We start from the raw sequence: 24,831 nt of genomic DNA, 5'->3' as shown, positions 1-24,831 counted from the left end.
TAGTGACATGAGAGGATTTAGTGTCATTACTTTTTCACACAACAGCCAGTTGGAGAGACTTTTTATCCCAAACAAATAAAATCGATTTGAAATCAGTTTCTTCAGGTTGTCTCGTCTTTATTTGATTTAAATGTTATTTAAAAAAAATTAAATGAATAAAGCACAGAGCAGCATCTGGTTTCTATTTGTGTGTTTTTGTCTTTGTTTAACAAGAGGAAGTCCTTTTCAGGTTAACTCGTGACGTCGCAGTTCGTAACCACGCCCCTTCAAAACATCAAAACCAATATGGTGGACGGCTCTGGATGTTCCTGGAGTTTTGGAGCTGCCAGTCCGCTATATTGGCCACAGTTAATGTTTGTTTGTGTGTAGAAGGTTATGAGCTGCACCGCTCCGGATTACAGAACCTACTCCGGTCGAACCTGGTTGGGTAATCCTTGATCTTCTGAAAACCCGCAGCTCATATTGGTTCCTCCAGAAAAATTCTCATCAACCAATCAAAGGCAGAGCTGTCTGATGGGACGTAACGTCAGGCCCCAGAGAGCCAATCCACGGCTCTGATACAAACTATGAGGAGGAAGGCCCGCCCACTGCGTGTCGAACTGCAGCGCGCGTGAAGAAGAAAGAGTAGAACCGTCCGAATCGGTTCGGTCCGACTGCCGAAGCGACGCTCCAGCTGCAGGTAGGAGCGGTTCGAATTGACCCGGAGCGCGCGGACAGAGCTAACCGGGCGGTGGGAGGGTGTACTCGGTGTGTGTGTGTGCACAGCCGCTGGAGGAGCGGGGCGGGCGGACACAGACAGGAGAACCGTACGGCTGCGGTTCTACCGGACTCAGTATCGGCTCTGAGTCCACAGTGACCCGCAGTCTTCTCTACTGGTGTTCCGGTTCGGTCAGGTTCGGACTGGAAGTTTGTTCCCGCCGGAACAGAGAAACTGCAGGGAGAATCAAAGGAACAAATAGGACCTTGGGGCGAGCGCCCCCTGCGGCTGCTGCTGGTACTGCAGTGACAATTTTAACTTCAGACTGAGTTAGGGCTTATAACTAAAATAGTTTCTTCCAAGTTAAATGTAAAAGGATTATTAATAAATATTTAAGAAAACCTTGAATGAAAACTGTAATGTAGTTGATTTAGGGAGACATTTCCGTATCATTCAGATAAATGTGGAAAATACAAGGAAAACAGGAGCTAGAATCAATGCATCAGAATAGGTCTTAATAAATCATGAGTTTGTGGAAGATATTGCATATGAATCATAAAGGAGACAAAATAAACATTTGTCTTATTTCTGTTAATTTCTTGTCATCCTCCAGTCCACTTGGTGGCAGCAGTGCACCGTTATAGCCGGTTTGCTAATCGGGTTAAAACAAAGACGACAAGACATTATTAGTCATGACAAAGCCTTTCATATCATGAAAGAGAGTTATGTTTGGGTTGGTTGGAGCAACAAAATTAGTTAGTAATTCTATCTTCTCCTTAGATTTAATCATCATTATGATTATAACTGTTAGAGCCGCGCTCACACCGCTCAGGAAATGTTCAGGATATTTGGCTCTCAGGTCAAATTGATGGAAAATATGAAATGTTTCCTGCTGCAGTGACGTTATATTATGAAAATGGAGGCTTTGGGTCTCAGTAGCGAGTCATGTGACTTTAAGCATTAATCTCAGCGTAATGGTGGCGCCTCCTGCTGGTTAAAGGTTTCCAGGTTTTTCCAGACGTCTGGATCCGTTTAATGTTGTGTTTTATTGACATTAATCTTTCTTATACTGACTCCCAGGGGCGCTGCCAGGAATCCTGGGCCCCCTGACAAAAAATGTTTATCTCTTTCCCCCCACCCCCCGCAGCTGCTGTGAACATTTTTTGAGTCTATTTGACCCATAAAAAGCGTCACAGTTTTAAAGGCTTGCATCTGCCTTGCTTTCTTTGGTTCAATACTGATAATTAGCACAATATTTACTGTTCATGAATTTTACATCCAACAGTCCACATCAGGTATGCAAGTAGGTTGCTTAAATTTCTTCTGTTAGTTTTAGATACTGAATGTCTCTCCATGAGCAACAGTCTAAAGCAACGTGCAACGACACATGAAGCAATCCAGACTTCTAAAAATGCTACTAGTTGCATTTTATTCGAGCTGCAGTACATAACTTTAATAAAAAATATGATTTCTCCATATTTGTTAAAGCTGTCACCATGTCGTAGCACTTTGTTATGAGACAGATAATCTGTGAAAACAATCAATCTCCTCCATCTCCTTCCTGAACTACTATTACTGGTTAACGTCATGCACCGTTCTGACCAAAACAACCAGTCAGAACCAGGAGGAGGGTCTTAGCGCTGTCAATTAGCTCATTCACTCACTGCTAAACGAGCTAATGGGGGAGAAACAACTTATCATTACAAGAAACTGTTTATCTGCCATCATTGGTAGCTATGCTAACTAGACTGAGCATTCACAACAGGCTATGCTAGCTGCAGCATAGCACAGAGCAAGGCAGAGGAAGGATGAGCAGCACCACATGAGATTGTGATTGACAGCACTAAAACTCTCCTGCCTCTGACTGGTTGTTTCTAGCACTGGGAGAAAGCAGAGGAAATAGATTTTTCACAGATTACCTCTCATACCGTACTGTCACAACATGATGACAGTTTTAACAAATATGTGGAAAAAATATATTTATCATACTGTGACATACTGCAGCTTTAATTTCACCCAGGAGGTGGCAGGTCTGGAGGGACGTGGGTTAGAGCTGCTGGTGACCGACTCATATGTTACTAAGTGGTAAAGGGTACAAAGGGACAAGGTCAATATATGAATATGTTGGTAATTTTTTTCCTTAATTCATTAAATGCTAGTGAAATGGAGGCAAACAGTTGTTTGTAGCTAAGCTAATTATGCTAAATGGTTGATAATCTCACACAGTCTACTCTCCTCTCTTGTAGAGAAACTGGGTTACAAATAGACACTTGTCTTTTTCTCTCTGTCTCTTTATTTTTTGAAAACCTGATTTTATAACTTTTCTTAGAAGCATAGTAGCTGCCACAGTCGTTTGTGTCTTCCACTTTCTGCAGCTCAACAGCGTCACAGTGAAGCTCCAAGCAGGAACGAACCATTTAACGCAGATGGGGGGGTTCAGGGCAAATATGGACATGAGTTTTTTGGTCTGGGAGTGGGAACATTCAATTTTTACTGCTAAAAACAATCTTCTGAAATACAATATGATTAATTTTGTAATTGATAGGGCCTTGATATTTTTATTAAATTTCTATGAACAATAAATTAATTGTGGAGGGCCCCCTGCTGGTCAGGGCCCCTAGAATTGTCATCACTTTCCCCCTTATACTGCACCCCTGCTGACTCCACATGACCTTTGAACTCGTTCAGATTACTCTGTAATAAAGTTATCATAACCGGGTCGGACCGGACCCGGGTTGTTCTGTCTCCATAGCAACATGGACACTGAGCTGTTTATGGAGTGTGAGGAGGAGGAACTGGAACCATGGCAACAGGTGGACGACAGCGTGGAGGAAGACGACATGGAGTACACGGACAACTACGGAGAGCCAGGTGAGACAAAAACGCTCTGCTGGTACCGGTCCAGATCAGGGCTCTGGCCTGCGGAGGTTCTGGACCTGAGCTGGGCTCCAGGTACCTGCACATTTTCTGGAAGAACCTGAACAGAACAGCATCTTTAGAGATGTTCTGCAGCGGACCGGGTTTCAGCTTCACACCAGAACATTTCAGCTTCAGAACTTTTACAGTGGATCTGCGAACTGGAACGCGCCATATCATTAGATTTAGCAGAAGCTAATGCTAAAGCGCCATATCATCATTACATTTAGCAGAAGCTAATGCTAAAGCGCCATATCATTAGATTTAGCAGAAGCTAATGCTAAAGCGCCATATCACCATTACATTTAGCAGAAGCTAATGCTAAAGCGCCATATCATCATTACATTTAGCAGAAGCTAATGCTAAAGCGCCATATCACCATTACATTTAGCAGAAGCTAATGCTAAAGCGCCATATCATCATTAGATTTAGCAGAAGGTGCTAGAAGGTCAGGGGGGTTTTCAGTGTGGTTGGAGATGCTGGTCCACCTGGACAGGTGCAGCAGGATCAAAGGTTGACCGGATGTTTTGTTTCCACAGTGGAGGATTCTTCGCCCTGTGAGACTCCGCCCCCCAGGTCTCCCCTGCCCAGCACACCTGTCCCAGCAGGTGAGTCTCCCAGCCCCCCCCAGGTGAGTCCAGGTGCACCAGTGCTCATCTGTCTGTCTCTCAGGTGCACCACCCTTCGTCTCCTCGCCCCCTCTGCCACCTCTCTCCGTCTCCACCTCCAAGCCTGCTGCCTCGGCCCCGCCACTCAGGGCTCAGGCTCCGCCCCTCATCCTGACGCAGACCACCGGTGGAACGTTCCTCCTGCCGGCCGGCGCCGGCGCCACCCAGCCCATCCTCCTCACCGCGCAGGTATGGGGCAGTGTCTGAGGCCACTGGCCCGTTTCCATGGCGACCTGGACGCTGATGGCGCGCTTCCTGTTGCAGGGCTTCCAGGTTCCCACGGTGATGACTCCCGGCGCGCCTCTGGTTCTCAACCTGCAGCCCAACCTGCAGACGGTCCAGCTGATCCAGTGTAGGTCCGCTCGGCCCAGAACGCATGCCGCTGACCTCTGACCCCGCTGACCTGCCTCTTGTCTCCACAGCGCCACCTCTGGGCCAGCTGGTCCGACCCGCTGTGACCGTGTCCACCATGCTGTCTCACAACCAGACCGGACCCGGTCCGGCTCACCCGGGATCCGGCTTCACCACTCTGACCATCAGAACCGGCGCTCCGGGATCCGGTGAGCCTTGTGGACGCTCCGTCAGATTCCGATCCGACCCGCTGGACTCACCACTCTGCTGCTGTTTTACAGTCAACCTGCAGGTGGCGCCTGTGGGCGGCGCCGGCTCCCTGAAGCTGGCTGGTTCTACGGGCCTGCGGCCCGCTTCCACCAACGGAATCCTGAAGGCCACGCCCCTCAGTGCCGCCACAGGTGAGACATCTCCGTCTAGTCAGTGACCTGGAGAGGTTCTGATCCGGTTCTGTAACCGATAGCAACAATAATGACATGCGGACCGGTTCAGACTAACGGTTGCTGCATCACCTGCCCCCACAGCTCCAGGCTCCACCCAGCGTGTGGTTACCACGGCGACCGCGGCTGCGCCCCCCCGGGTGGTGATGAGTGTGGAGGAGTTTTACTACGGCAGGTTCAGCGGAGACGTCAGCCTGAGGAGGCCGCCGCCGCCTGGAGCAGCCATCTTCTCTTTCACCTGCAACATCTGCTGCTTCAGGGCAGAGAACAACCTCAGGTGGGCACACCTGGACTCACCTGGACTCACCTGGACTCACCTGAAATTCCCAAAATTCACCTGGACTCACCTAATCCTAACCCTAACCGTAACCCCTGTTTACCTGTTCACCAGTTTACCTGTGCCTCCAGGTTGATGCAGCACGTCCTGCACCACTCGGAGCTGGTCGTGGAGAGTAGAGAGCGTCAGTGCTGTCGGTTCTGCTACCGCCAGTTCTCGTCCCAGAGCCAGCTGAGGGACCACCAGGACCAGGTCCACGGCTCTGCCCAGTCCACCTGTAAGAGCCTCACCTGCGGCGGCCAGGTGTTCTCCTGCCGCTGCCTCATCCTGTCCGTCCTCTCCTCCAGGCCTGTGTCGGATCTGTGAGTGGGCCTTCGACAGCGAGCCGGCCTTCCTGAACCACATGAAGTCCAACCACAAGCCTGGCGAGATGCCCTACGTCTGCCAGGTGAGTGCCCCGCCCCCTGCACCTCCTCTCTCCCATCGCTAGCTCTCACCTCAGGTGTGTCTCCAGGTGTGCTCATTTCGCTCGTCCTTCTACTCGGATGTCGTGCAGCACTTCGCCACATTCCACAGAGAGACGCCGTTCCTGCTCTGCGTCTTCTGCCTGAAGGTGATGAAGAACCCCGGCAACTACCAGCAGCACCTGTTCAGGCACAAGGTGAGCATACACCTTTACACACACACGTTTGTATTCCAGCTACTGAGTCCTGGTTTGATTAAGCTAAATATAATTTTAATCAAACTATATTGACAGATGTAGTTGTCAATAGAAACATTTTCAATTCAAACCCCTTTTTGCTGCTAAATTATTGAATAAATAGGCATCACTGCTGAACAACAAAGATGTTTCTACAGGGTTTCCCCCAGTAAACCTGCTCAGCCCGGCGCTCCGCCGTGTTTTTGTATTAAAGATGTTAAGTTGACAGGAAACGTAAAAATATTACTGGGTAATTATATGTTACAGGAAAACATCTCCAGTGAAACGCTATTTAAACCCACAACTATAGAATCTTAAAAACAACAAATTAAAAATACAATTTAAATGAATATCAATTATTTGCACTTCTGTTTAATCCAAATTAAGTCAGCGGCTCCATCGGCCCCCAGGGCTTCAGGGGCCATAAATGCTGATATTTTAACACAGATACATAAATGTAACATTTATTTATTGAGATGATCAATGCTGCTGAATTTGATTTAATGGTTTCAGCATAAATTATTTTAAATTGGTTAATATTTAAATGTAAGATTTTAAGGAGCTGGTAGGTTTACTTTGTAAAAGTTCAAAGAACAATATTCATAGTTAGATTGTTTTGTTACCATAGCAACAATCTGATGCTGTGAGTTTAATCTTTTGTTCTGTTTGTTCACAAATACAAATGAATAAACTGGATTATAACTGATTGTTTTTAGTTTGGGCAGTTAAACTCCTCCTCCTCTCCCAGATTAAATGTAACACAGAAGCTGTTAGAGGTGCTGATGGGGCCCCTCAGTCAGATTCTGCTCCAGGCCTCATGCAGCCTTGGACCGGCCCTGCAGGATGAGTTAAATCTGCTGCACTAAGCAGAGATGCGCAACAAACAGGAGATTTAATTCAATGCTGCTAATGTGGCTTTAGCAGCTCTGACATTTCATGTCTGTTGAGTTTTAATAAGCGTCACAGAAACTGTTCTGGTTGCTGGAGTTTATGGGACGAGTTCCTCAGATCTCCTCGCTCATTAACTCTGGCTGACTAAGTGGACAAAGCATCTGATATGGTTTGATGCTTCGTGTAACCGGAAGAATAATAATAAAATAAAATAAAAGCAGCGTGAAAGCTCCTCACTGGGCTGAACCTGCAAGATGGGGTTAGCGCTGGTTTGTTAGCCGCTAACGCTCCAACAAACCAGGATCACAGACATGAACTTTACAGGGCAGACAGCGCCACGTTATTCCTGTGGTTCACACAGAGCTGCTCAACCAGAGCTAACACGGTGGGTTTAAACTCCTACCTTGATGTGGAGTTCTCCAAAGAATCATAATTCCTCACAGTGGTTGATGTAAATATCCATACAGGTCAGCCTGGGTCCAGTTTGAGTGAAAAGAGGAGCGCCTGATCCGCGCTGAGGTAAACTTAAAAGATCAAGCAGCGGCAGCGCGCTGAGGCTCCAGCGGTGTGATTGGTCCGCTCTGCCGGCTTTAAATGCATAAACTATTAACTGATCAGAGCAGATTTGTTTTTAGGAATAAATCTGCTGCGCCAGTGAAAAGTTCAGAGCAACACAGATGCCTGCAATCCGGCTTAAAAAAAATATATAAATAAATAAATTTTTTTTCCATTATTAATTTTTCTAATAACAAAAAAATGTAGTGGGGGCTAGTAAAGCATGGTGGGTCACCAGGCTTATAATACACTGGGGAAAACCCTGTTTCTAGTTTTTAATGTTCAGGTTCTTCACCCATCAGATTGGAGCAAAGTGTTTTTCTTTTCATTCATCTTTCCAGAGTTTCTCTGATCATTCTTTTTTTTTTTTTTTTAGATTTATTGGCTCTAGTTGCCTTTATTTGATAGTTAGTTGACAGGAAAAGGGTAATGAGAGAAGAGGAAGACGGCAAAGGCCATCAGGCTGAGAATCAAACCTGCGACGGCCGCGTGGAGGACTAAGGCCTCCATATGTGGGTTGTGCTTAACTCCTGCACCACCACAGCACACCCATCGCTGATCATTCATGGAGCTTCTTTAGAAATGTGGATTGTGGATGCTAATATTGGCGTTAGCATCTGTACTGTTGCTACATGTTAGCATTCATATGCTATTTTAGGCTTTAATAGCTTTGCTGATGGACTAACTGCTTTTAGCACAACTTGGACCTTGCAGCATGACAAGTTGTTGTTCAACAACAACATCTAAATGATCTCCAATCAGATCGTTTAGAAGCAGAAATTGAGAAGCAGGTTCATCATAAATTGCTGTTTGCAGATGTTACTTATACATCAGATTAACAGGTGTGCCAGAAATGCAAATGCATTAAAATCAGTAAAATTAAAGTCTCAGCACTAATTTCTACCCATATTAGGACTTTATATTAACTTCTAGTCATTAGCATCATTAGCATCGTGCCTTACCCAGGCATTTTCTTTCACCATCACTAGTCTGTTCCTCACCCTAAGCATACTCAAACATTTTTTCGCTCCAAACCTCTAAACCTGACTAGCAAATCGCAGCAAGACTGAGGACCAGGAAGATGTCCTCACTTTCCACTATGACCTCAATTTGTGGGTGAACATGGTGAAGTTGGTCACGTGATGTGCTGCAGACAAGAACACACACACACACACACACACACACACACACCTGGTAGTTCAGTCTCCATGTTGCTCCTGTCCCTTTAAGTACTTTGGGAGCTGCAGGAATCGTCTGAAGGTTCTGATTGTTCTTGCAGGTGAATAAAGTGAAAGAGCTTTTACTTTGAAAGGTAAACCCTGTTTTCCTGTCTCAGCTGAGCCAGGCCTTCCATTGCAACAGATGTCGCCTTCAGTTCACCTTCCTCAAAGACAAGATGCAGCACAAGGTGGAGAACCACCGCAGCTTCCGCAGGCCGCCGCAGCTGGAGGGGCTGCCGCCGGGGTCAAAGGTGAGCCCCGCCCACACCTGCTCCAGTGTTTGATGATGTCACAGCTGCTCAGGCAGAGTGTGCTCTGTCGCTGTCTCTAGGTGACGATCCGGACCTATGGGAAGGTCAGGCCTCCAATAGCGTCAACCTGCATTTATCAGCCCAACAGAATCAAAACCGAGCCGATGTTCCCGATCCAGAAGAACCCCCCACTGTTCAAGGTTCCCAAATCCCCGACCCGGAGGGGTCCGGGCCGCCGGGAGCCCGGCAGGTGAGGCTGCAGCGCCATGTCCGTCCTGCAGAGAGCAGCAGAGGACAGCCAGGCTGGAAGAGCTAAAATGTCACTAAGAATTAAACTGGAACTGGAGAAGTTCTGTCAGGTTCTGAGCATTCCTTCAGCCCGCTTGTCTCCTGCAGGTTCTGGTCGGCGGACCGGTTGGTGTGTCTGGAGTGTGGAACCGACGCTTCGGACCTGACGGCTCATTTCCCGACCTACGTCCACTGCCTGCTGTGTCCCTACAGCAGCTGCTGCTCCCGGGCCTACGCTGCCCACATGATCCAGTAAGACTCCCAGTACCACCCAGTACCACCCAGGACTACAGGGTACTGCACAGAGTACTACATAGTAGGGCTGTTGTGATTATTGTAGTAATCTATTGATTATTCTGACAATAAATGGAATGGAGTCGTGTTTGGTAGTAGCTACTTAAGCTAGAAAAAGAAATTAATGAAAGAGAAATAAAGCAATTCAGGTCCTTCTATTAATAAGAAAACATTTTATTGCATTTAAACTTTATTCTCAATTATGAAGTGTGGAAAAACGCACAAGTGGAAACACAGATGAAAAATATTAAGTGAATTAAATGTAGGCATTATTAAACACTACCTTTAATATACTTCGCTTTCAGTCTCTGGTTTAAAGTATCAAAAAAATTATCTAGATATTTATACTCTGCTAGTAGCGTTTAGCTGCTAGTAGTAATTAGCTGCTAGTAGAAATTAGCTGCTAGTAGCGCTTAGCTGCTAATAGCGCTTAGCTTTCATCAATGGCTCACTGGTAGAAGTGACAGCGTTGCGCAACACAAACAATCATCCTGGGAAACAGAACGTGGTTCTGTTGGATTTTTCTCTAACTGGTTCTGGTTCTGTTGGGTTCCAGCCACCACGTCCGCGGCTCTATGGATAGGGTGCTTCCTCTGCAGAAGACTCCGCCCCCTTGGTAAGGACCAATCAGCTGCCGGCTCAGTGTCCTGGTCGTAGCGCTGCGTGCTGATTCGTTGCTTTGTCTCCTGCAGCGCCTTCCTGCTGCGCTGCTCTGAATGCGACTTCCTGCCTCAGACGGCAGATCAGATGGCCGAACACCTGCTGAGCAACCCGGAGCACAACGGCGCCACCTGCTGCTCCCGCGGTGAGGCTGCAGCACCTTGCACTGCACCAGCTCAGAGCCCTGTCCAGATTCTGGTTCTGCTGTGTGACGGCGTCCAGTGGGGCTGGCATACACACGCTGACCCGGGGTCAGCCTCCTGGGCGCCGTGGCGACCGGCAGGCCGAGGAGGAAACGGAGTTATGAACTTCATGGAGATTTCCCAGCAGGAAGTTTTCCTGAACTCAGAGCTGGTTGCTACTAATGCTAAAGAGCTGGATTAAACCATGTTGATACCAACGGGTTAGAAGGTAACACAGTGGGGAAAAAAGTATTTCAAAGTTCTCCCTCTTAAAACGATGAGAGGCCTGAACGTGGCATCACAGCTCGGCTATGAGATCAGAAAACATCTAGAAAATCGCATTCTGATTTGTTTTAGGATTTATTTACAAATTATGGTGGAAAAAATATTTATAATGACCAAACAGACCCACAACTTCTCCTTTAAGAGGCTCCTCTGTCCTCCACTCGTTACTGTTTAACTTGTTTCAGTCACAGTCCAAACTCCACTGTGCTGCAGACCCAACGAGCTGAAGCAAATCTGCAGCTCGGTGTGAAGAATTCAAATGTGGGAGCAATAATTAGAAAATGGAAGTCATAAAAGACCACTGATAATCTCCCTCCATCAGATCTCACCCTGTGGGGTCAAAATGATCGCAAGAATGGTGAGCAAAACTCCCAGAAGCACATGGGGGACCTGGTGAAAGACTGCAGGCTGTCGGTCCCAGGGACTCGGGTCCTGCTTTCCAGGCCGTCTGGAGTTAACCAGAGAGAATCTGGAGTTAACCAGAGAGAATCTGGAGTTAACCAGAGAGAATCTGGAGTTAACCAGAGATAATCTGGAGTTAACCAGAGATAATCTGGAGTTAACCAGAGAGAATCTGGAGTTAACCAGAGAGAATCTGGAGTTAACCAGAGATAATCTAGAGTTAACCAGAGATAATCTGGAGTTAACCAGAGATAATCTAGAGTTAACCAGAGATAATCTAGAGTTAACCAGAGAGAATCTGGAGTTAACCAGAGATAGAGATAATCTGGAGTTAACCAGAGAGAATCTGGAGTTAACCAGAGATAGAGATAATCTGGAGTTAACCAGAGAGAATCTGGAGTTAACCAGAGATAATCTAGAGTTAACCAGAGATAATCTGGAGTTAACCAGAGATAATCTAGAGTTAACCAGAGATAATCTGGAGTTAACCAGAGAGAATCTGGAGTTAACCAGAGATAATCTGGAGTTAACCAGAGATAATCTGGAGTTAACCAGAGAGAATCTGGAGTTAACCAGAGATAATCTGGAGTTAACCAGAGATAGAGATAATCTGGAGTTAACCAGAGATAATCTAGAGTTAACCAGAGATAATCTGGAGTTAACCAGAGAGAATCTGGAGTTAACCAGAGATAGAGATAATCTGGAGTTAACCAGAGATAATCTAGAGTTAACCAGAGATAATCTGGAGTTAACCAGAGAGAATCTGGAGTTAACCAGAGATAGAGATAATCTGGAGTTAACCAGAGATAATCTAGAGTTAACCAGAGATAATCTGGAGTTAACCAGAGAGAATCTGGAGTTAACCAGAGATAGAGATAATCTGGAGTTAACCAGAGATAATCTGGAGTTAACCAGAGAGAATCTGGAGTTAACCAGAGAGAATCTGGAGTTAACCAGAGATAGAGATAATCTGGAGTTAACCAGAGATAATCTAGAGTTAACCAGAGAGAATCTGGAGTTAACCAGAGAGAATCTGGAGTTAACCAGAGATAGAGATAATCTGGAGTTAACCAGAGAGAATCTGGAGTTAACCAGAGATAATCTAGAGTTAACCAGAGATAATCTGGAGTTAACCAGAGATAATCTAGAGTTAACCAGAGATAATCTGGAGTTAACCAGAGAGATCTAGAGTTAACCAGAGATAATCTGGAGTTAACCAGAGATAGAGATAATCTGGAGTTAACCAGAGAGAATCTGGAGTTAACCAGAGATAATCTAGAGTTAACCAGAGAGAATCTGGAGTTAACCAGAGAGAACCAGAGATAATCTGGAGTTAACCAGAGATAATCTGGAGTTAACCAGAGATAATCTAGAGTTAACCAGAGAGAATCTGGAGTTAACCAGAGAGAATCTGGAGTTAACTAGAGAGAACCAGAGATAATCTGGAGTTAACCAGAGAGAATCTGGAGTTAACCAGAGATAATCTGGAGTTAACCAGAGAGAACCAGAGATAATCTGGAGTTAACCAGAGATAATCTGGAGTTAACCAGAGATAATCTAGAGTTAACCAGAGAGAATCTGGAGTTAACCAGAGAGAACCAGAGATAATCTGGAGTTAACCAGAGATAATCTGGAGTTAACCAGAGATAATCTAGAGTTAACCAGAGAGAATCTGGAGTTAACCAGAGAGAATCTGGAGTTAACTAGAGAGAACCAGAGATAATCTGGAGTTAACCAGAGAGAATCTGGAGTTAACCAGAGAGAATCAGTAAAATGTCGTATGGCCAGAAAAACAACTCGTGTTTGGAGGGCAGTGCATGCTGAGTTGCATCCAAAGAACACCAGACCTACTGTGAAGCATGGGGGTGGCAGCATCATGTTTTGGGGCTGTTTCTCTGCAGAGGGACCAGGACGACTGGTCATGAAGGCATGAATGGGGCCGTGTCCCAAACCCACAGAGATCCTGGAGGAGCTGAAAGTCGGTGCCGCTGCCTGGAGGAAAGGGCCAGCTGCAGTTTGTGAAACCTGCTGAAGACGTACAGAAAGCGTTTGCCCTCTGTCAATGCCAACAAATTATATGTATCAAGTATTGAGATGAACTTTTGTTATTGAACAAATACTTATTTTCCACCATAATTTGCAATTAAATATTTAATAAATCACACGGCGTCTTCCGGTTTGACATGCGGACAGGGTAGACGTAGCAACGGACTGCTCCGGAGAAATCCAGCCTTTTAACTAAGTTCACCCAGAAACCTAATTTTATGCCACACACCAAAACAGAAACAGTATTTTGGTTATTTATCCACTAGTTATGGCCTGTAAGAGCGCAAAAGGAACCAAGAAGGAGGACGCTAGCCTGACGCTGGAGGCTTTCACCGCATTGGGTCAGCAGCACGGTGAGGACCTGAAGTCTTCTGCCAACATGCTGAGCTCCAGGCTGGACCAGGTCCGGCAGACCTGGAGGAACAGAGCGGGTCTCCTCTCTGGAGCCAGCAACAGAGGATCTGGGCCAGCGAGTGGCGGGCCTCAAAGATTCATGTGCGGCTCTTCGTGAAGAAAATGCTGAGCTAAAAGACAAAGTGACTGACTGGAGAGCCGCAGCAGACCGTCCGCATCCTCGGTCTGCCAGAAGACACTGAAACTGGGCGCCCTACTCATTTTCTCTCCAACCTTCTGTGAGCTATTTGGGAAAGAGGTGCTGCCGACCCCACCGCTCCCTGGCAGCTAAACGGGCCGCAGGACGCCCTCCCCGCCCGGTGATCCTCCGCCTGCATCGATACCTGACCAAAGACCTCATCATTCGGGAGGAGAGGAGAGCTCCACTACAAAGGCGCGTCTCGGCGTATTGTGGAGGACTGCAGTCCAGACGTCCTGGCCCAACGGGCGGAGTACAAGGACATCATGGCGGAGCTCTACAAGCGGGGCTTGAAGCCAGCTCTTCTCTTCCCAGCCCGTCCAGCGGTTCGGTGGAGGAGGCCCGACAGTCATCAAGAGGTTTCCAAAACCACAGGGAAACCAATAAAGGAGCAACGTTTTACCGAGGGCTCACTCCAGAAACAGGATGAAGGTGCTGTAAATACAGCCTCATTTCCAATGGACTTATTCTGGCCATTCCTCTGGCTGGGACTGGACCTGATGAATGGAGGGCAGCTGCTTTAATACCTGTTTGGTTTGACCCAACAGTACCTGGAGCCTCTCTCCATGCTTTTTGTTGCGGTTGCTTTAAATTTTATTGCATTACTATTTTTCTAGAGTGTTTGCAGAGGCCAGTAAAATGTCTTAAAATGTGTCACTGGGGGGTTTGTACCTATTCCAGGCCAGCAGTGGTTAGTTTGCTCTGTCTCTCTGATTTCCAGGTTGTTAGTTACTGGAAGACTGGATCCCTGGGAATGTTACTTTTGAAGAGCTTGCTGCCACATTGTTGTTTTCTGTTCGGCAGCTGTTTATGTTTGGGGGGCGGCTAAGGTCACTGCTGGTGGTTCTCGCAGGGTACCGTCATTTTTCTTCACCTCTTTTGTTTCAATCTGCCTGCCAGGCTGACATCTTACCTATCAAAACAAGCTAACGCACAAACTCTGTAACCATGAGTCAGCATTTTAATTTTGGGAACGTCAAAGGTTTAAACCACCCAGTGAAGAGAAGGAAGGTTTTCTCCCATATTAAGCGATTCATTACAGATGTGGCGTTTCTGCAGGAGACTCTCATCAGGAGCTCAGACGGGGGTCTCGTGCCTCCATCAGTATGGAGGGTCTCCATACTGATTAGCCAGAGGACTCGGTTCGAGGCTGAGAATGTGGTGGCTGATAAACATGGCAGGTTTATTATAGTAAGCGGGAAACTCTGGTCGCCCTGGTCAATGTTTACGCTCCCAATACAGATGAGAACTTTTTTAAACTACTTTCCTCCCTGCCTGACCTCAATAAATACTCGTTGGTCCTGGGGGGTGAGTTCAACTGTCGGCTGGACCAGCTTTAGACCGTTCATCCCTCAAAAGGAATGCCATAAGCAGATCTGCATCAGTCATCCTTTCTGAGTACGGGCTGCTTTAAATCCTGACAAGACGGATACTTCTCACCTGTACACAAAACTTATTCAAGAATCGATTATTTTATTACAGATACTAAATGGCTGCAGCAGATCTGCTCTTGTAACTATCAAAGCATAGTTATTTCGGACCACGCCTGTCCCTTCCTCACTTCCCCCTAAGAACTGGGGGTCCAGTTCTTAGGGGGTCCAGTTCTTCCCTCTAAGAACTGGACCGTGGCGTCTCAATTCAACCTGCTGTCGGATGGCAAGTTTGTAAAGTTTATTCAAGACGAGATGCAATTTTTTTTTTTTGCTACTAACTCTTCCCAACACATCTCCAGCCTTGTAGTATGGGATGCCTTGAAGGCCTATATCAGGCCAGATTATTGCCTATTCAGCAAAAATGAAAAAATAATCCACCTATGAACAGAACAACTTAAACGGATCAAAGAGGTCGATGTGAAATATGCTGTGAACCAGTGTCCCGAACTGTTCAAAAGGCGTGTTGAACTTAAAACTTGACTTGTTCACAACACACTCAGCTGAACGCCTGCTTTTACTTAACAAATCCAAATTTTACGTGCATGGCGACAAACTTTTAGCAACCATGCTCAGGGCTCTAGGGCAAGGCAAACTATTTCAAGAATTCGAAAACAAGACGGCAGGATAGTCACAGATCATGGACACAGTAATGATGCATTTAGGGACTTTCTGCAGCTCACAGTCACAAACCAATTCTAACATCATTGATGATTTTCTAGCTAAACTTCACATTCCTTCAATCTCACCAGAATTTAAGAACAAGTTAGACGAACCCATCTCCCAGACAGAAGTCTCCTACCAATTGCCTCAATGCCATCTGCCAAATGCCCGGGTCCGGATGGTTCCCCTCAATGCCATCTGCCAAATGCCCGGGTCCGGATGGTTCCCCTCAATGCCATCTGCCAAATGCCCGGGTCCGGATGGTTCCCCTCAATGCCATCTGCCAAATGCCCGGGTCCGGATGGTTCCCCTCAGAATTTTTCAAACGACTCCCAGACCTGCTCCACCCTTACTGATGGTTTTAAACAAGGATCCCTTCCTCAGTCATTTTACGAAGCTCGTATCACTTATTCCAAAGAAGGGCAAAGATCCAGTGGGGTCATACAGACCCATCTCTCTCCTAAATACAGATGTCAACATTTTATCCAAAATTCTTGACTTGAAACTGTTTTACCATCGGTTATTTCAAAAGACCAAACAGGTTTCATTAAAGCTGCTTAACATTGTTCACTCCGGTGCCCCAGATCCGGCTGAGTGTGTGAGACACTCAGCGTCTCTTTGGACGCTGAAAAAGCCTTTGAGCGGCTTGAGTTTGACTTTCTTTTTGCTGTCCTTAGTAGATTTGGTTTTGGAGGAAACTTCATTTCATGGATTAAATTACTATACCAGCAACCATCTGCCACAGTTTGTACCAATTTTCAGAGTTCAAAACCATTTAAACTACAAAGAGGCATCCGTCAGGGCTGTCCTCTTGGCCCCCTGCTGTTGGATCTGGCCGTAGAGCCATCAAACTTAAGACCAGTAAACAGATATCTGGCATTTGGAGGAATGACATGGAACATAAAGTGTCGCTTTATGCAGATGACCTTTTACTCTTTATTTCCAAACCATCAGCCTCACTGCCTTTTGCTCTCGATGTATTTAGCCAATTCGTTCAGATTTCTGGGTATAAGTTGAACCTTACCAAAAGTGAGCTTTTCCCTATAGGCAATAAAGCTAATTTGTCAGATTTTGCTCATCTGCTGCTCAGAATTGAAAGACAAAACTCACATACCTTGGTATCAGTGACAAAAAACATTAAAACCTGTTCAAAGAGAATTTGACTCGACTGTTGAACCAAGTGAAGGGATCCCTCACCAAGTGGACGCCCTTCTCCATGTCCCTTGTGGGACGTATCAATTCATTTAAAATGAATATACTACCCAAATCTCTACACCTCTTTCAGGCATTACCTACCTTTATTCCTAATACTTTTTTAATGAACTGGACTTGATGTTTTCATCCTTCGTTTGGCAGGGTAAACGCCCAAGGCTTAATAAATTACAACTCCAAAAACCCAAACAGCAGGGGGGGTTTGCCTTTCCCAATTTCCGGTTTTATTATTGGGCCGCCAACCTTAGATGCTTAGAGTTCTGGTATTTTTACCATAACCTGGGTGGCTATGGAGCTACATAGTGGTAACAACATATCCATCCCGGCTGCTTTGCTCCCCACTCTCACTCGCTTCAGCTAAGCCCATTTTAAACCCTGTAGTGAAACACTCACTGAAAATATGGGGCCAGTTTAGGAAATACTTTAAACTCCACGATTTTTCTCTCTTAAGTTAAACCACCTTTTTAAACCATCTGTTCAGGATGGGCTGTTCCTGGAGGGGCACCACAGGGGGCTTAGTCATTTTAAGGACCTTTTCATAGAGAAGAAGTTGGCATCCTTTGAGGAACTTGGTAATAAATATGGTTTACCTAAATCCCTTTTTTTTTTTAGATATTTGCAAGCCAGAAACTTTCTTCAGTCTCACCTTTTAGGCTCAGTTTCTCTGCCATTCACTGTTAGAAACCATCCTGTTATTGGACCCGACTCGTAAAGGGCTGGTTTAGTGGCTTCATGATAAAATGCTGACTATGAAAGAGACGTCCTCACCTAAACTTAAAACCTCCTGGGAAGAGGACTTGAATATGGCTATACTGGATGAAACGTGGGCCTCTACACTCAACCTGGTGAATACAACATGTCTGTGTGACGCCATCGCCTCATTCAGTTCAAAATGGTACAGAGTCCATCTGTCCAAAAGCAAACTGTCGTTTCTATCCAGAAATCACCCCATACTGGTCCTGCCCCGCTCTGGGTCGGTTCTGGACAGATGTCTTCTGTACGATGTCCAGGCTGGCCGGAGTAACACCTGGGCCTCTCTTGGCTCTTGATGCTTCAGTGGTGAGGGTTTGCCTCTACCAGCCTTTGAACGGCAGGCACTGGCATTTTGTTCGCTGTTAGCGAGGCGCACAGCTCTGACCAGGTGGAAGGTGCTGCTCCTCCGACCCACAAGCAGTGGTTATGTGATCTTATGTCATGTCTGTTGGACCCGGCTGAGGATCCAGAACCCAGAGAGGTCAGAAGGTCAGCAGCTTCCTGAGCTCTGGATTGGTTCTCAGCCAGAATCAGGTTCTGAAGGGCTGCAGTGAGGCCAGAACCTGTGGTTCTGCTAACCACTCTTCTTCTGTTTTCCAGAGTACGTGGAGCCTGACATCCTGCTGTGCCTCAGCGCAGAGCAGCGGTCTGCAGAGGAACCAGACCAGAACCAGGTCTCAGCAGAACCGGCCTGGAAGCTGGCAGAGAGCTGGAAACGTCCGGAGGAGAGTTCCCGGACCGCGATCCTGTCCTTCACCCAGCCCAGTGGGCCCAACCACTTCCTGTCCAAGAACAGCGACGCCATCGACTTTTTCAGCCTGCTCTTCCCGCCGGCGCTCGTCGAGCTCATCGCCAAGGAGACCAACGCCCACGCCAAGGCGTGCCGCCTGCTGGGCTGCTGCCCGCCCGACTGGGTCCCCGTCACCGGACGGGAGGTCAAAGGTTTCCTGGGCCTGGTGATCCTGATGGGCGTCCACAACCTGCCGGACCCGGCGCACTACTGGTCCTTCAACCACTTTGACAACAGCTACACCTTTCACCGCGCCATGCCGCTGCGCCGCTTCCAGCAGATAGCCGCCCACCTCCGCATGGGCAGCTTCGTGGGCGAGCTCCACGGCCCGGGCCGCTCCACCGACCCGCTGCACGCCTTCAGGCCCATGCTGGGCCTCCTGGGCAGCGCCATGTGGGACGCCTACCGGCCCAACTGCTGCCTGGCTGTGGACCGGGCGCTGCTGCCCACCCTGGAGGACGAGGAGCGAGGCGGCGGGGAGCGAGGCGGCGGGGAGCGAGGCGGCGAGGAGCAAGGGGGGGAGGAGGAGCGAGGGGGGGAGGAGGAGCGAGGCGGGGGGGAGGAGGAGCGAGGCGGCGGGGAGCGAGGGGGGGAGGAGGAGCGAGGGGGGGAGGAGGAGCGAGGCGGGGGGGAGCGAGGCGGCGGGGAGCGAGGGGGGGAGGAGGAGCGAGGCGGGGAGGAGGAGGAGCGAGGCAGTGGCGGCAGCGCCCAGCCTCAGGTTTGGCTGCTCTGCGACTCCAAGTCCGGCTACTGCCATCGCTTGTCCATCCAGCTGGGGCGGCGGCGCGGGCTGGACCTGGGCTTCAGCGTGGTGCCAGAGCTGGTCAGGGACTTGGACAACAAGCACCACCAGCTGTTCCTGGCCAACTCGCTGGCCTCCATCCCGCTCATGCAGATGCTGCTGAAGCAGAACATCTACGCCTGCAGCTCCTTCCCGCCGCCCAGCCCCATCCTGCCCCGCCCACTGTGGGACGACGGCGAACTTCACAACCCGGGAGACTTCCTGCAGAGGCAGTGCGGCCCCCTGCTGGTCACCCGCTGGCGCGACACCAAGGAGATGGGTTGCCTGTCGACCAATGCGGCGCCGGGCCAGCCGGACGCCGTCTGGAGGAGCAAGGCGGGTGGGCTGGTGACCATCGAGCGGCCCATGGCCTTCCGCCTGCTGCAGGAAAACATGCGGGGCGTGGACATCTGCAAGCAGCTGCTGGCCTGCAACCCGCTGGGAGGCGTGCCGCAGGACCGCCACTGGCGCAACTTATTCTGGTTCCTGGTCAACCTGAGCGTGGTCAACGCCTTCATTGTGCTGCGGGAGAGCCGCAAGGACAACCCGCCCGCCTGGGTGCAGGACGGCCTATTCAGCCAGCTGGCCTTCCGCCGCCGCCTGGGCAACCAGCTGGCCCGCTGCGCCCAGAGGCACGGCGAGGGGCCGGAGTCGCCAGGCCCCCGCGGGGCCCGAGCTGCCGCTGAGGAGCCCGTCCAGCAGCGGCACAAGATGGCGAAGATTAGCAGCATCTCCAAGCGCTGCAGGAACTGCAACATGAAGAACCTGCGGCATGAGAGCGTGTACGGCTGCACCGTCTGCGACGCCAACCTGTGCAAGCGGCCCAGCTGCTTCTGGGAGTTCCACGGCCTGCCGCCGCTCCACCGGGGTGAGTCCCCCGCCTCCAGCACCGGTTCAGACCGGTCCAAATGCTGACCTGCGCTCTGTTACAGGGTCGACAAAGCTGGGCTTCCTGAAGGACAGACTCAGGTAAGTGGCGCTCTGGTTCTGGCCTGGTTCTGGTGGAGCGGTGTGGTAACCAGGTGTCTGTTGCTGCAGCGGAGAGATTGTCGTGGATGAGGTCAGCGTGGACGAGACGTTCGGCCCGGTGGAGGACCTGGACTTTTCCGACGACGAGCCGCTGGACGAGCCGGAGGATGAGGAGGAGATGAACCCGATCGGAGCCGGTCCAGAGTCCAGTCCGCCTACAGAAAGCGGCGGCCATGACGCGATGCAGCCGGCTGTGGTGCGCCCCGGCCCGCTATCGGTGCGGCAGCTCCGCATCATCCTGTTTGCGCTGTGCGAAGGTCTGCGGCAGGCGTCCCGCGTCTTCTCGACCGACCCGCAGCTGATCCGCCGCTGGCTGCGGGAGGCGCGGGCGCGGCCGGCTCAAGAGGAGGAGCAGCATGCGGACGGCGCGGCGCGCATGGTGGCCTGGGTGCTGTCCATGCGGGAGCAGCAGCTCCCGCTCACCGAGAGCAATCTGTTCAACAAGGCGTCCGTCCTGAAGAAGAAGAAGGCGTTCGGTGACGCCTTCCGCATCTCCTATGACTGGGCCGTCGGCTTCCTGCTGCGCCACCGACTGGGCGTCTGCAGGGCGGGTCGGGCCGTCGGCCTGGGCCGGGCGGCGCCGCCGCCGCTGCAGGCCCAGGTTTGCGCCTTCAGGGAGTTCACACGGCGGGCGGTGCGGTCCCACCGGCTGGCGCAGGGCGCCGTGGCCGCCATGGACGAGCTCTGCATCTTTGTGGACTTCCGGCTGGTCCAGGACAGCTCCAGGCGTCGCGAGGCGCTGGAGCTGTCCGGGTCCACGCCGCTGCTCACCGTCTACCTGGCGGTTCTGGCCGACGGCACCTTGCTGCCGGCACTGGTTCTGCTCAGCCGGCCGGTCCCGCAGGTGGCGCCGCCCGACCTCGCCCTGCTGGAGGTCCGGACGGACAGCCTGAGCGCCGAAGACGCCCTGGACCTCTGGACCACCAAGGTCTGGCTGCCGCACTTGTCCGGCCCGGCCTGTTCCGGGAAGTCCCTGCTGGTTCTGGACCGGCACCGGGAGCACCTGGCCGACCCGTTCCTGGCGGCGCTGAGCGCGGCCCGCAGCCTGCCGGCCGTCATCCCTTCAGGATGCTCCTTCCGCCTGCAGCCGCTGGACGTCTGCCTGAAGCCGGCGCTGCAGCGCTTTCTGCTAGCCCGCTGGGCCCGGTTCGCCGCCGGACCAGAACCAGAGCTGGACGACCCGACCCACAAGCCACAGGATAACGTGACCCGGATGCTGGTGGACTGGCTGCTGGACGCCATGATGCACCTGCGCCGCCTGCCGCACACCTGGAGGACGTCCTTCCAGCTGACCGGACTCCTGCAGGACCAAACCGGGTCGGAACCACGGGACCAGCAAACGGAACTCATCAGAACCCTGACAGGCATTCTGCTGGGTCCAGACGCAGCAGAAACAGAACCAGCTGAACTTCAGGAGGACGAAGACCAGGATGGGGACAGAGAGGAGACCTCTGAGGAGAAACCGATGTCCAAAGTGGACGAGACGGAGGACAGGAAGGAGACGGAGGACTCTGCACATGAGACAAGAGGAGGACAAGAGGACATGGAGACACTAGAGGACAGCGAGGAAGAGGAGGGACAGCAGAGACAGGAGAAGACGAAGGAGGCGAGCAGAGAGAGACGGGAGACGCGGATCGAGATCGGGGAGGAAGTCGGAGACGAGTGGAAGATCCGGGGTGACGGCGCCAGAACCGAGGAAGACAGCTGAGGTTCTGACCCGATTCTGACTCGGATCGCCTGTGCTCCCCCCAGTGGCTGACAGAGGAACTGCTTCCGCCTACTGGTCAGTTTGACCGGAACCAAAACCGGGCTCTGTCTGGATCCGACGGGCAAAACCTTTTTAATGGACCTTTATTTAAAATTCACTGAGGTTCCACATCAGCCAATCAGAGACCAGCTTCAGAGACAAAGGGGCGGGGCTTCAGCGTCCCATCAGACTGTCCAGGTGTTGCACCTGAGGTTCTAATGAACAGGACAAGATGAATGTTTACAGTCTGAGCTGCTCAGATCAAAATGGGTCATCAGAACCACCAGAACCTTCAGAACCAGGTTTAGATGAATAAACAGATGTTTCAGTGACAGACGATTCTCCACCCGGCTGCAGCTACTTCCTGGTAGCAGGAGGCTACTTCCAATCTGAAGCTGCTGATCTGATCAATGATAGGCTGGAAAGGAAAGTACTAGCTAGCGCTAGCTTTGGGTAGGCTAACAACTAGCATGCCTAGGCTGATCCCCCACTTCATCTGCTGTCCATTAGCATTTGCTAGACTAGCGTTAGCATTATAAAGGATAGCATTAGCATTGAGTAGGCTAGCAAGTTGCTGTAAGCAACATTTAATGGATGTCGCTTACAGATGATGCACGAGAAACATTTTTATCCATGTCTAGAGGAAAAGGTTCAAGTCATGAGGGATCAGGCTATGCATGCTACTTAGCTAGAGCTAATGCTAACCTAAACCAAGCTTTCACCAGTGTATCCAAGGCTACAGTTAGCTTATGCATGCTAATGGACAGCAGATGAAGTGGGGGACCAGCCTAGGCATGCTAGTTGTTAGCCTACCCAAAGCTAGCGCTAGCTAGTACGTTCCCTTCCAGCCTATCATTGATCAGATCAGCAGCTTCAGATTGGAAGTAGCCTCCTGCTACCAGGAAGTAGCTGCAGCCGGGTGGAGAATCATCCAGTGTGTGTGTGTGTGTGTGTGTGTGTGTGTGTTAGAGAAGATGACTCCTCTTCCTCACCTTCAGGATGAAGAGCAATGTTTATGTTTGATTTTGTTTTGATGATGTCACAGTGGCCCTGGAAGCTGAGTGGCTGCTGTTATTTTTGTACACTTCCTGTTTCAGTTGTCAGAACATGATGATGAATAAAGCACCTGTCCAGGTGAGCTGCCTGTTCTCTGGGCCTGAAAACACACTTTTCCAGGATTTTCCAGGTTTGGCTGCTTTTCCTCCAGGTTCAGTTCAGTTCCTGCTGGATCTCTGAATCAGAACCAGGTTCTACAGGAGAACCTGGCAGATAAAGATCAACAGCAACACGTCATATTGCACTTTAGTATTATATTCTTAAATTATTATATGTTAATGTTATTAGACTAATAACCATTTGTGCTTTAATCCGCACAGACAGGATGTGCTAATTAGATGTTACAGATTCTGTTAGTGGGGTAAATGAATCTGATGTTCATTAAATATAAATATTTATTCATGTAAAGTGTAAAATGTGTCCCAAACACTGAGCTGCAGGTTTTCAGCCCAGAGTTTCGTCTGCAGGCTGATGGAGATTAGGGTGATGATACAGAGGACAAGGAGCCACAGCTAGCTTAGCATCTTAGCAGAAATGAGCTGCAACGTTTAAATCAGGAAAACTAATTCAGTTCTCAAAAAGAATATGAATAAAATCTTTTCTACACCGTGAGAAGGAAACTCATCTCCCCATGTTTATTATATTACATTTATTATATCATATTTACCAGGATGAACTAAACGGCCGTTTTCATCGCTGGACTCAAAGGATTTTGATGAGTGAAGATGATTTTGTGTAGAGATGAAGTCGGAGCCGTTGGCTTGTTTTGATCAGAGGATATGAAACATTAAGGTTTCTATAAACGAGGTGATTTTCTTCATTTTAGTGAAAAAATCCTGAGAAAAATAAATGTTTGTGTCTGAGTGAGTGAAATAAGCACCAATATATATATTTATATCCATAAATCCAGGACTGAACCGGGGTGATGACTTTAGTTTTATATAGATCTAAACGTTTGACCAGTTCCACATCAAATCCAAACGTTTCAAATCGAAAATATATTGGAGCCATTTTTATTATTTCTACATTAACTCTGAAAAGTTTGAATTAATATAAATTACAATATTAAATTTCCCTTTGGGATTAAATAAATGTAACTTTATTAACTTTAAGCCTCATTAGACCTGAGAAATGATATTAAGAATAAAGATAAACGAAGCTTCTTAAAGACATAAAGAGATGAATTATGCTAATCAGCTCATTAGCAGATGGAGGATTTGGCTTCACTGATATGAACACCGAGCTGATGGTGAACTAATGACGTTCACTACTAAAATATCAACTATTCAAAACTGTCCTGGTTGTAAAACAAATGTACAATTCCGACCGATCAATATTACAATATCCTTATTCGCAAAATAAACTCTTCCGTTCTTTCTGTCGTTAAGCTGCTTTTCTATAATATAAACAGGAAGCACTCTCATCAAAATAAAAGCATCAAATTAAAAACCGGAAGTCAGCCATGTATTTTACAAAATAAAACGAACTAAAAGCAATAAGCGCAAAAAGAATACAATAAATAAATAGCTTAATTTGGGCTTATTTACACTAGTTATGGGGTTTTGACAATATTATTCTAATTATAACAAAATTAGAATATTATTAAGAAATGTATTTAATTCAGTAATTCCATTCAAAAAGTGATATTTGTATAT

General features: G+C 48.7%; 1 protein-coding gene across 1 annotated transcript; it reads left to right on the top strand.

Annotated features, from left to right (window-relative positions):
* Window positions 1-294: 294 nt before the first annotated feature.
* Window positions 295-23,258, top strand: pogzb (pogo transposable element derived with ZNF domain b). The gene is made up of 19 exons (XM_088013957.1): window positions 295-679; window positions 3,450-3,568; window positions 4,153-4,221; window positions 4,286-4,470; window positions 4,546-4,633; window positions 4,704-4,841; window positions 4,914-5,033; window positions 5,157-5,349; window positions 5,481-5,626; window positions 5,697-5,797; window positions 5,864-6,010; window positions 8,832-8,966; window positions 9,047-9,216; window positions 9,363-9,506; window positions 10,105-10,164; window positions 10,241-10,353; window positions 18,374-20,212; window positions 20,277-20,313; window positions 20,383-23,258. The coding sequence occupies exons 2-19, from the start codon at window positions 3,454-3,456 to the stop codon at window positions 22,079-22,081; spliced, it is 5,499 nt and encodes a 1,832-aa protein (XP_087870083.1). The 5' UTR covers window positions 295-679; window positions 3,450-3,453; the 3' UTR covers window positions 22,082-23,258.
* Window positions 23,259-24,831: the final 1,573 nt, after the last annotated feature.

The sequence above is a fragment of the Poecilia mexicana genome, unplaced genomic scaffold (assembly GCF_051168715.1).
Source record: "Poecilia mexicana isolate PSO_F unplaced genomic scaffold, ASM5116871v1 scaffold_16, whole genome shotgun sequence".
NCBI classification, from domain to species: Eukaryota; Metazoa; Chordata; class Actinopteri; order Cyprinodontiformes; family Poeciliidae; genus Poecilia; species Poecilia mexicana.
Note: the sequence above shows the minus strand (reverse complement) of the source record. Positions and strands in the feature narration are given on the sequence as shown.

Excerpts from the sequence above, each read along its gene's own strand:
- pogzb (XM_088013957.1), top strand. The coding sequence starts at position 3,454 with ATGGACACTGAGCTGTTTATGGAGTGTGAGGAGGAGGAACTGGAACCA. Across the intron at positions 3,569-4,152 it reads GGACAACTACGGAGAGCCAG|TGGAGGATTCTTCGCCCTGT; the intron begins GTGAGACAAAAA and ends TTGTTTCCACAG. Across the intron at positions 5,627-5,696 it reads CGGCTCTGCCCAGTCCACCT|GCCTGTGTCGGATCTGTGAG; the intron begins GTAAGAGCCTCA and ends CCTCTCCTCCAG.